General features: G+C 51.5%; 2 protein-coding genes across 3 annotated transcripts in view; one reads left to right on the top strand and one right to left on the bottom strand.

Annotated features, from left to right (window-relative positions):
- Positions 1 to 3984, top strand: part of GRTP1 (growth hormone regulated TBC protein 1) — a 28233-nt gene extending 24249 nt beyond the window's left edge. For both annotated transcript variants that reach the window (XM_053563037.1, XM_053563036.1), the window contains exons 6-8: positions 994 to 1166; positions 1241 to 1426; positions 3634 to 3984. In XM_053563037.1, the coding sequence (XP_053419012.1) occupies positions 994 to 1166; positions 1241 to 1426; positions 3634 to 3723 (449 nt within the window). In that variant the 3' untranslated portion in view covers positions 3724 to 3984. The remainder of the gene's footprint in view (positions 1 to 993; positions 1167 to 1240; positions 1427 to 3633) is intronic.
- Positions 3985 to 6214: 2230 nt separating this feature from the next.
- The window catches only part of LAMP1 (lysosomal associated membrane protein 1), a 28169-nt gene continuing 22241 nt past the window's right edge, over positions 6215 to 12142 (bottom strand). Inside the window, exons 5-9 of the mRNA XM_053563033.1 lie at positions 9788 to 9975; positions 9034 to 9159; positions 8251 to 8317; positions 7995 to 8165; positions 6215 to 7168 (exon numbers count right to left, since the gene is read on the bottom strand). Coding sequence (XP_053419008.1) covers positions 7029 to 7168; positions 7995 to 8165; positions 8251 to 8317; positions 9034 to 9159; positions 9788 to 9975 — 692 coding nt within the window. The 3' untranslated portion in view covers positions 6215 to 7028. The remainder of the gene's footprint in view (positions 7169 to 7994; positions 8166 to 8250; positions 8318 to 9033; positions 9160 to 9787; positions 9976 to 12142) is intronic.

Genomic DNA, 12142 nt, shown 5'->3' on the forward strand with positions numbered 1-12142 from the left:
ACCACATTCTCCTTTTGTGGCTCTGGACTCAACTAGTCCAGGGACCCCACATATGCTGGTCCTCGTCTAGCCACTTCACACAGAGGAAGGGTTGCCCAGGCTGCAGCCCGTGTTGTACCCTATACTTCGTAAGGCTGAGTGATGTCCCTGGGTGTGGATGCTGTTTGCTTCTCTGATCATCTATTCCACCCAAACTTCTTGTTTCCAACTTTTGCCTGTCATGACTAATGCTGCTATGAACGTAGGTGTGGTGCCTGTAGTCCCAGCACTTTGGGAGGGTGAGGCAGGAGGATCACATGAGCCCAGGAGTTCAAGGCTGTGGGGAGCTATGACGACACCACTGTACTCGAGCCTGTACAATAGAGCAAGACCTTGTCTTAAACAAAAATACTGACCAAGAAAGAAGCTCACACCTGTAATCCCAGCACTCTGGGAGGCCTAGACAGGTAGATGGCCTGAGCTTAGGAGTTGGAGACCAGCCTGAGCAAAGCGAGACCCCATCTCTCTAATAAAAATAGGAAAACTAGCCAGGTGTTGTGAGCACCTGCAATCTCAGTTTTTCAGGAGGCTGAGGCAGGAGGATCACTTGATCCCAGGAGTTTGAGGTTGCTGTGAGCTAGGATGAGGACACAGCACTCTACCCAGGGCAACAGAGTGAGACTCTGTCTCAAAAAACCAATATGGGTGTGCCATCATGTCTGAGTCCGTTTTCCACCTGTAGATTTTAACTGACACCCATTGGGGTAGGGCTGAGCTGGGCAGCAATGGGCCTTACCCTCTGGAGCCCCCTACAGACCTTGAGGTGGGATGTGATCTCCAGGACCCTGTATAAGCAGGGCTCTGGCCTCTGCCTTCCTCTCTCTGGGAAGGGTCCTCCAGGACTACCGTTTTACTCCCCTGGCTCCAAGGGGACTGAGAGGAGGAGGCTGTTAGGGCTGATGGCTTGTGGAGTATGACATACATCTCCTGGTCTCCTCCCCCTCCACCTGGCAGATTACTACAGCCCGGCAATGCTGGGCCTCAAGACCGACCAGGAGGTCCTCGGAGAGCTGGTGACAACGAAGCTGCCAGCCGTGGGGGCCCTGCTGGATCACCACAGTGTGCCATGGACCCTGCTGGTATCTCGCTGGTTCATCTGCCTATTTGTGGATGTTCTTCCCGTGGAGGTGAGTGCCTCAAGCAGGCCCTAGAGCGGTGCAGGCTGCCTTGGGCCTGACAAGGGGTTTCTCTCTCTCTGCAGACAGTACTTCGGGTCTGGGACTGTTTGTTCAATGAAGGCTCCAAGATTATCTTCCGAGTGGCTCTGACCTTGATTAAGCAACACCAGGCGTTCATTTTGGAAGCCACAAGCACTGCAGATGTCTGTGAGAAGTTCAAGCAGATCACCAAAGGGCACCTCGTGATGGACTGCCACACTCTCATGCAGGTGAGTGCAGTGCTTGGCCAAGCATCTGCAGCTTTCAGGGCACTGCAGGGCTGTCTGCCTGCTGTGGCCAGCGTCTCTCCCCTGACCAGGGCCTGTGGCTGGTGCCTGCAGGGCCTTCCTAAGCGCCTGTCTACCTCGGCCTTTTCTTCTCAGTTCACCACACTGGATCTGCTCTCGGCCCAACTGGGGCTGATCCCTGAGGTCAGGGCATCCCCGCCAGGCCCCAGGCCCAGTGCAGGGTGTATAGACTAACTTGGAATGACCCAGGCCCTGCTGAGAAGAGGCAGAGGCTGTGAGCACAACCCTGAGTTGGGAGTTGCCCCAGAAGACCAGATGGACTGCTAGAGCCCAGGAGCCCAGAAGTCCATCTCACTTTTTCCTTTCTGAGACAAGGTCTCACTGTATGACCCAGATGGAGTGCAGAGGCATCATTACAGCTCACAGCACCTTCAGGCTCCTGGACTCAAGTGATTCTCCTGCCTCAGCCTCCTGGGTAGCTGGGATGACAGGCACCTGCCACCACACTCAGCTATTTTTTGTTTTTGAGACGGGGTCTCACTGTGTTGCCCAGGCCAGTCTCAAACTCTTGGCCTCAAACACTCCTGCCTTGGCCTCACATCCTGACATAACAGGTGTGACCCACCGTCTTCACTTTTAAACACTTTTGAGAAAGTGCCCAAGTGCACCTGCTGGCCCTCCAGCCCATGGCATGTGGGTTAGAAGCCCAGTGGGAGGGGGTGGCTTTCCATCAGGAGGCTGCGAACATTGTCGGGTAATGCAGGGTGGTGTTTTAGGGGCTGGGACTGTCTTCATTCAGAAAGAATCCAGGACACCCAGCCAGAAAATACATGTGTGGCCTTGTCACAGCTCTGAATGTGGGGTAGCTCCTGGGTGTAGCTGGACATGGGGTAAGTGAACCTTTGCCCACCTGCTACAGGGGCTGTGGTCACAGAACACAGCTCAGTGCCACCCCCAACCCACACAGCTGGCGTAGTGGGCCTGAGCAGTACTGCAGCTGTGCCATCACACTCACCACCCAGTGCCTCATCAAAGAGAGGGACATGGTGACAGATGAGACAGTTCACTCCAGATTCACTGGACAGTCACCACAGGCGCAGTGCCCCCTGCAGATGGTGGGCTCCCCAAGCCCTTCCCGGAGCATGCAGAGAAGGCACTTGGAGGTCACAGCAGCCCATCAGGGAGGATTTGTCCAGTCGAGACAATTCCTCCACAGCCTCTGAACTGCACTTCCCACAGTTGTGGGTGACCTGTGCACACAGGAGGGTCTCTTTGTAGGCTGTCCAGGGGCTGGCTGCAAGCCCTCGTGCTGCCCACACCTTGGATTAACTGGCTTCCACAGCCAGAGGAGCAGCCAACAGCTTCCTGAGTGAATAAAGGTGACACCACCCTGGGTGGTGTTTGGCAGGGACCCTGTTTTCCGCCTTGCTTGGTGATGCCTTAGCCCAGCCCTGCAGTTGGTCAAAAATTTGGGGTCTGCTAACAGTGGGCTTTTACTTCCTTAGAATTGGTGCTTTGTTCAGAGGTTAAGTATAGATCACAGACAGAAAAGGCACACAGGCCTTTGGGTTACCTCAGAACTTGGGATTCACAGATGGTGAAGGACTCATTAAAATGAAGAGCTATGGAAGAGAACCAAGGAAAACAGCTTGTGTTTGTCCTGAAGGAGAGGGCTGTTCCCCAAGGTGGCTGGACAGCACCTCTCCTCGAGATCAGCAGTCCACGCATCTCACCTGCTGAATGGCTGCTGGCTGAAGGGATCATCCTCTCCTGGGGAGCCACTAGCAGCCCCACAGGACTATGTCCTTAACCGGGACACCTGGCCTCCCCCAAACTACTCTCTTCACCTGTGGCATACCGTGTCTTTCTCACCCCATGGTGGGGATCACAGGGGCGTGTGCTGTCCACATAGAGATATTTCTGATTGCCACCCCGCTTCTCTATAACCCCGACTTCTTCCCGGATGTCCTGGGCCCCAGTGCAGGCAGAGCCAAGGGACTCCCAGGCTTGGACCACTCATCACTGCCTGCAGTGGGCTGGCCTTGGGGAACCACCTGGGGGCAGCCAGAACCTGCCCACACAGTTCATAGTTGAGACGTGTGGCCTTTCCTCTGTCTGTCCATCTGTTGGTCTGAAAAGCTAAGGCAAAAATGTGTTGTCGTTTTAAATTAATTGTATTTCCATTCTAGAAAATATTTTCAGAACCCGGAAGCTTACCCCTGATGACTGTGAACAAGCTGCGTGAGAGCTGCAGGGCCAGGCTGCTGGCGCAAGGCTGAGCTGGCCCCAGGCACTGGTGATGGAGCTGCACCAGTTTTTACCACCTTCCTTTTGGGCTGTAAATACTTGATGTCACTGCACTTTAGTTGTGAATTTTATAAAAGAGTAATTTAAAATGATGTCACATTCTGCAACCTTTGGGTTTTAGCTATGAAGTCATTTCTAAAGAAAAACTACTTTTACCAGATACAAAATATGAGGGACGTACATATGTATATAATAAAATATGTCACTAACTGTGAGTTTGTCATTTTCAGCTTCTCAGACAAATGTTAAATTAAAATCATAGTGGACTGTCACTGGTATAGCATGATGTACACACTGCCCTTTTTCTCTCTGTGGCACTGGCCTTTACATGAAGCTTGTACGTGTAACCAGAGATTTCTCTTTAGACGAAATGGAACAGACAAGCATGGATGATGGAGGAGATGAGAAAGTTTGACCAGGAACCTTGGTGTGGCCAACTTATCTTGGGCCTCAGCTGGGAAGCGACCCCCTCAGGGCTCAAAGCTCTGAAAGGCAGTGCTGCCTCCAAGTGAACAAACCTGCCACAAGGCAGAGCTGAATTCCCGAGAGGCCAGCCTGAGGCTGCAGGGATGAGCTGGGCACAGAGGGGAAGCGTGTGGGACATAACCCACGCCACCCGGAGGTCACCTGCCCTGCTTAGCAGTATGACCTATACATTCCCTTTAATTTCTTTGAATCGCTTTTTCTTTTAGCACAGTTTGCTGCAGTTTCAGACTCTTCTCTATACTCAGGCTAGTCCTGTTTGTGCCACTGTTTCATGTCGCCACCCCACAGGAGACAGGGCCTTAGGGGTACAGGACTCCAAGAGCCACAGCCAAGGGGAGGCGGTCTAAAAGGACACAGGGTAGATGTGCCCAGCAGCGGCCTGGGGGCCCCTCCTCACCTTTAGCACAAGGCATACAGGTCTTGGCACCAAGGCACTTACAACCCCTGGGGATGTACCACCAGTAAAGCTGGGTCAGGACTAGATAATGCACTAACACCCCAGGTCACGACTCCTTGTTCCTAGAACGGGGCACTGACGGGGTGGGCTACATAAGGCCAGCCTTTCACCACAACTTCCCACACTCAGGCAGCCTAGGTCCCACAGCGTGGTCACCTCTGTCCTCTGGAACACCCCTGGCTGGTGCCCACTACCTGACGTGGCCTCGGAAGCCCCTGCCACAGGTGTGTGGCCCCAGACCTTTCCCCGTCAGCCTTGGCCTGGGGCCTCCAAAGCTGTAGCCATCGAGGCTCCAACACAGGCCACTTTTAAAGTGTTCTTCACTCCTGGGACGCTGTAAAATCCTGAAATCTCTGCAAAGGCCTGAGCACTGGCACCACAGGCCCTGACCCAGGTCAGGCGCAGAGGAACCACAACCATTCTGGCTCACCTGCACGGCCCAGACTAGAGAGACCGACAATCTGGGAAGTACCTCCCCAAATCACTGCGGGACCTTCAGAATGTCACCAATACCACAGTATGCAGAACTGCACAGGTGGCTGGAGTCTCAGAGCCACCCAACTGCAGGCTCTTGTGCGGTCAGCAGGTTCTGGGACATGGCCTTGGGGAGCCGCAATCTCAGGTCCTGAGATTCTCTGACCACAGTCTATGGATCCTGACAGTGTGCAGGGTTTTGCTTTTTGCTTAAAAACAGCAAGGTTACACCTTAGACCTAAGTTCCCGCTTTGGAAACTCCTAGCACACCTCACAGGGTGGGGCCCATCTTCCTGGAGAGGAGGATTACAGTCCTGGGCTGACAGCGTGGCTCAGTGGAGCAAAGGCGCCTCCCTAAAGGGTGCTTGGGCCACCAGGGCCTCGGCCTGAACATTGTGGCTTTTACTTACTTTAAATCCAGGTTCTTAGGCCTTTCACACATCTTCTCAGCATGTGGAGGAAGTTGTGAGAACACCCTAAAGGGGAAGCTGGGTGCACATGGCAGGGCCTCTGCCTCGGCAGACAGGACAGAAGGCCCCCCAGGAGCCCTGGAAGCCTGTGTACCGGCTTTCTCCACACCTGCCTTCCCTTTTCACGTGTTTCTCAAGACACACTGGGTGTTTACAGAAGAGACCACACTATGGCTGTACTGTCAAAACATCTCGGCCAAGCGCAGTGGTTCACACCTGTAATCCTAGCACTCTAGGAGGCCAAGGCAGGCAGAATGCTTGAGCTCACGAGTTCGAGACCAGCCTGAGCAACAGCAAGACCCCGTCTCTACTAAAAATAGAAAAACTGAGGCAAGAGGATCGCTTGAGCCTGAGTTGAGCTTGCTGTAAGCTTCAATGCTGCAGCACTCTAGCCAGGGTGACAGTTTGAGACTCTATCTCAAACAAACAAAAAAATCACATCTCTTCAAACCACCACCCAGAAGACTTGCCACATCAACTCTCCCCAAAACCAGCCTGCGCGGGGGAAACCCCCCACCCCACCTTCCCTAAAATCATTCCTTCATCTCTCATCTCAGCTGAAAAAAGGACAAGGTCTAGACAAAAAGACAGGTTTTTATTAGCATTGTTACAGGCAACGCGTCACATGGAGCCGGTCCTCAGTGTACAACCCACCCAAGCCACAGCAGGTAAATCAGGAGTGAATTATCTATCATTGTACACAGCGCAGAAAGGGATCACCCTGAATGCCAAACAGAAGACTGAAAACCACTTTACAAAAAAAGTAAATAAAAACAACACCTATTTTTATATTTAAAAAAGTGCCAGCTCTTGAGTGGCAAGATGGAGACACCAGAGGACACACAGAGTGCCTTCCCAACACCCCCTTGCTGCCACCCAGGGCCAGCCCCTCCTGGCCTTAAAGCTTAATTTAAGCATTCCAGATGTTCATCTTTTGAAGTACTTCTGTTTCAAGATTTTTCGTCCCTACTATTTTTAATTTCTTAAGCGCATCAGCCTAACAATTAGCCAACCTTCACAGGTCCTAAGCGTGAGGACCAGAGAATGTCCCTTGTGAGGCTTAAATCTGAGTAAAGAGTGAAGAACCAAACACCAGAATCGTAAAGTGTCAAATGATAGTGCAGCCAGAGCCGGCTGAGAAAAGCACTCTTCTCTCCCTCAAGTTCTACTTTGGTAAATATTAACATTTAACCAGTTAGCAAAATATTTAACCCAGTTAGCAAAATTAACACCGTCATTTCAATAGTTACTCTTTTGTGCATAGTAAATGTTGCAAGATGAACTTCACATTTGATAAAGCAGATTTGAACAACAGTGTGCCTCCCGCCAACACGCCCTCAGCCCAGGGGAATACAGACCCTGCGGCTGCCGCATCTGTGCAAGCAGCAGCCTAAATTGTCTGATAGCCGGCGTGGCTCCTCTTCCGGCCAACGAGGTAGGCGATGAGCACTGTTAGGACCAGCCCGGCCAGGGCGCCCCCCACGGCCACTGGGATCAGCATGCTATCCTCATCCAGCAGACACTCCTCCACTGCGAAGGCAAGCAGGCACCAGCCCCATCACCCCTGCCATGCCACTACCCTCCTCCCTCAGCCAGCAAGGGGAAGGAGAGGCCAAGGCAGGAGGTGCCAGATCCAGGTAACCATCCCTCAGGGTGCATGACAGAGGCAGGGATCACAAGAGTGACTTCTCCCCCATCAGAACCCACAGCCACCACTCAATGTGGACGCAGCCAGTCAGGTGTGCTGTGTCTAGAGCCTCTGGGCCCTTCTACAACGTGGAACACAGCAGGTAACATTTTTACATTCGAATCTCATGGGAGCAAAGCAGATAGACACCATTTCCTAAAATGACTACCTTATTCTTACATGGTGTCAGGTGTCTGTATCTGTAAATGGCAATTTTCTCCAAATCTCTTCAACTGGGAAGAGCAAAGGAAAGAGGATCCTCCCCCTAAAACTTTACACACCCAACATGAAGCTGTTCAGTGTTCACAGGAAGAACCTAATTTCTTTCTTTTTTTTTTTTCTCTTTTGAGACAGAGCCTCAAGCTGTCACCCTAGGTAGAGTAGCACAGCATCGCAGCTCACAGCAACCTCCAACTCCTGGGCTCACGTGATTCTCCTGCCTCTGCCTCCCAAGTAGCTGGGGCGACAGGCACCTGCCACAACGCCCGGCTATTTTTTGTTGCAGCTGTCATTGTTGTTTGGCAGGCCCAGGCTGGATTCGAACCCACCAGCTCAGGTGTATGTGGCTGGCGCCTTAGCCATTTGAGCCACAGGCACCAAGCCCACAGGAAGAGTCTAAAGTGCTCTATCATCACCATCTCCCTAAATGCTGCCCACTGTGCTACTCACCAGATCCAAACTTGCCATCTTCCACCTTGAAGGCCTGGACCCAGACTTTGAAGATATTGACAGAAAATGCCTTCGTGACCTGAACATGCTCCTGGGCATTGCACTTGTAGGAATTGCCCAGGGTGGCCTGTAGCGCCATGAGCGAGCCATTGGAAGCTCTGAAGTGGGGGTCTGCAAGGCACATGAACATCTGGTTACGAGGGGACAGCAACCAGATGGAGTGGGGAGGGGAGGCCGCAAGAACTGTGAGCCTCACCTCGAGCGTCGGCAAGAGTCATGTTCAACTGGATTTCTTGCAGGAAAAACCGGCTAGAACTTGCATTCTTAAAAAGAAAGAAAAAACAAGCACACTGAAATTAAAAATAAAAATTAAAAATTAAAAAAAGAAAGAAAGAAAGAAAAAAATCCTTAACCACTTACTACATCCATACATTTATCACCAAACTTGAAAAGCCATTTGGTAGTGTCTGAATTCTGTATTTGTGTTACAACAGCACTGCACAATAGTCTATAAAAAGAACAGGATTCTCTGCCAAAGATGGGGATTCCCAGAGCACATGCTCAACAAGAAAACCTTTTCTGAATGGTATAGGGAAGCAGGATAAGGTACAGTTATTACAAGAGACTCAACTGTCATTCACTGGCACAGCATATTTAAAGAATCTGTAAGTGGCATTTATATCTTCATCTATTATTTTGCTAACTTTGCCTGAGGTTCTTCCCAGGCAAACGCAGCAGGGCAGTAATGTCTGCAGCCAGGAGATGGAGCAGCCTTGCAGCAGCAGGGCCTGGGCCTGGGCCTGGGCCCTGTACCCCTCTCCCCTCTGCAGCCAACCTCCAATGCAGAAGTGAATGGTGTTTGTGAATGCTGAAGGGTTCGAGAAGGCTGAGGAACCAAGCGGCCCACTACAGAGGGAAAGCAGACAAAAGTGAAGGCCCCTCGGGCAGCCCTGGCCCCCTGTGCTACAGGTACAGAGGTCATGGCAGAAAGCAAAGGCAGAGGAGTCCCCAGAGGAACAATGGCCTCAGAGCCTCTCACCATCCCAAACTGGAAGACCAGGAGGGCAATGTCCTCACTCCGCAGGTCCAGGGTCACTTGACTGGAGCTACAAGTCCCATTGGCCCAGGTCTTGTTCGGGTTGACGTTGAACACTCGAGTCACAGTCTGCATAAGGAATGCAAGCAGGTTGCCACTTCAGGCTGTGGGTCCTCTACACTCTTGAAAAATCAAGACAATTCTAAAACAGTAGATTCAGGCCCACATTGATTTTAACCAAACCCAGAAGTAAAACAACAAAAGTCTGCACTAGTGAAGACTTCCAAATTCTAAAACGAATTTTTCCCACTACTGATTGCCGCTTTCAGAATGCCGTGTCCCTGCGTGGAGGTGGGTGCAGTGCCCAACACCTGCCCTGCCCTGAACAGCCACATGCTAGAGACTGCCTCAAGCCATGCCCTGCTGCAGCCCGAGACCCACACCACTTGGGAGAAACCACATGGCTTCAAGTGAGACAGTGTCTGCCTGGGAGATGCTAGGGGAACTTAGGTTCTACCAGGTCAGCAAACTTTTCTGCAAAGTGCAAACACACGTCTGGGGCTCTGTGGGCCAGCTGGCGCCTCTGCCGCCATGCAGTGTCTGTGTCACAGGAAGCAGGTGTGATGATGCCAGCAGTGGGAAGTCTGTGTTCCAGAGAACTCACTAAAAAGCTACCAGCTCCTGTGCTATGACTCGCACTCTGCCAAGCAGGGCCCCGACACAGACCTGAGCTAGCGGTAAGAAGCACAGCCCCTACCTTGTTGTCCTTCCGCTCGTAGGTGAGGTTCAGCTGCAGCCCCATGCTGGCCAGCAGGCAGGTCCCGTTGCTGCCACTCACGTTGTACTTTTCCACTGAGGGGCTCTCAGGTTCTGGCGAGGGCGAGGGGCTGGGTGGCACAGGTGGTGCTGTGGTCGGGAAAGGACCATCCTGCTTACAGCGTGTCTCTGCAGGGACAGGGAGTTGTGCTGTCACAGGGAAGAAGTTCAGAGTCCAGGTCCTTCACAGCCCTCAGCAGTTAGAGAGAACCAAATACAGAACCAAATCCACGTCTCTGGAATCACTGCAGCCCCTGCTGACTCCCTCCCTCTCCTGCAGGCATTAGTGCCACTGCCCTCCCAGAAGCACAGGGCAGAAGGTGGTCTTGCAGACCATGGACGGCCTGTGGCAGCAAAGAAGCTCAACCTGCCACATGCCAACACATAGCTCAACAGGGTCCACTGCACCCTCTTCTTCCCACTGTGGAGCTGAAAGGCCCAGATGTCTGCTCACCCACACTCCACTTGATATGGGGATGATTTTTTGAATCATCATCAGGTGCCAAGAAGCTCTGTGCTGGAAACATCCCAGCCAGGACAGCAGCACTCGGGTCCCAGCGGGTAAACAGGCAGCCAGCTGCCTTGGGGTTACATTTGGGGGGGTCGTGAGGACACAGGCAGGTGTCCTCCATGGGGGAAAAGGTACAGCAGCTGACTGGGTGGCAGCCCCAGGCAGCAGAGCACCATCTACAAGTGAGGGCAGCAGGGTGCCCACCAAGGGTGGGATGGGGGGTTGCTGAGCACTGTGAACCCACCAAGATGGTTACAACTAAACTTTACATTCAAAATCAAGGCAGACTGAAGCAAAAGTAAAACCACCGAGCATACAGGATGGACAGTGGGGCCCCTGGGACACTGTCAACCACCACCTGCTAACAACTTCAAAACAGGTTCCTTTCCTTTACCACCTTCTTTCTGTGGATAATCAAGTTCAGAGTAACAATTACACAATTTCCACCCAATTCAATCCTTTCCACGTCTCTGCGGGGTTGAGTCATGGAAAACTGGTGAGCCCACAAGTGTTCACCTCTCAAAGCCACAAGGAAGTTCCATTTTAATTCTGTAACTCTTTTCCAGTTGCTAATTCCCACCTTCACACCCCACCTACTGGGGAGGAGAGAGAGAGGAAACTTAACTCACATGGTATTTCACAACCTCCCAGAAGTTCAGCTCACTCAGGATGCTGTCCCCAGTGAAGACTCTCTTTCTGCAGAGATGGCGTAGACGGCCCAAAGAGGACCCCACAGTAACTGTTCTCAGCTCTGAGAAGGAGGCAGAGCTCCCTTCTTTAAGCTCTGGAGACGTCTGGCCCCAGGATGTGCTGACACATCCCATGCTCACTACCCTTAGGCCAAGCAGCAGGTTGACCTCACAGTAGTCCTTTTAAAAACAGAACACGTGATCACGTGCAAAAGTTAACTGCACAAATGAATCAAAACAGGCCAGTCTTCTAATTCCAGTTTAGACAGCCACACTAGACTAATTTGACAATTATTCATAACCTTTGATCCACACAACACGTTCATTTTCCTACTTTATTTCTGTAAAGTAGAGTAAAAGAGGCCACTTTTGAGCCTGAGCACTGTGGCTCACCCCTGTAATCCCAGCACTCAAGTCCTTGAGCTCAGGAGTTCGAGACTAGATGAGCAAGAGCGAGATGCTATCTCTATTAAAAACAGAAAAATTAGCTGGGTGTGGTGGGGGGGCACTTGTAGTCCCAGCTACTTGGGAAGGAGGGGGATTGCTCAACCCCAGGAGCCTGAGGTTGTAGTGAGCTGTGATGATACTGCACTCTAGCCAAGGTGGCAGAGTGAGGCCCTGTCTCAAAACAAACAAACAAACAAACAAACAAAAAAAGATACCACATTGTAAATAGGAATAACATACTGTTAGGTCTAACTGCCTGTCAGAAAAATTTTAGACTTTAGAAATCTGTGTGGATAAAATGCCCTATTCCTTCTACCTGAATTACCAATGCAAAACCCACAAACCCCCCACACTAACCAATATTTCTTCCTTCCTTCTTCAAAAACACACTAAATACCCACGTCCTTCCTGCCCTGGGTCACAACCGCAAACAAGATGAATCATGAGGAAGCTCGGAGACTAAGGGAGCCACAACACAGATATTCAAACCAACCTGCAGGCTGCAGTTAGGAAGTATCTTAAAAGGTAAGAGACATTTTAGCCTCAATTCCTTCAACTTAAGGTAGATTAGGAGTGTGACACTGGTTCCAGTAGAATGAAAAACCATACTGCCCAATTGGGCAGGAGGTGGGATTTTTTTTTTTTTTTT

Source organism: Nycticebus coucang, chromosome 15 (genome assembly GCF_027406575.1).
Source record: "Nycticebus coucang isolate mNycCou1 chromosome 15, mNycCou1.pri, whole genome shotgun sequence".
Taxonomy (NCBI): Eukaryota; Metazoa; Chordata; class Mammalia; order Primates; family Lorisidae; genus Nycticebus; species Nycticebus coucang.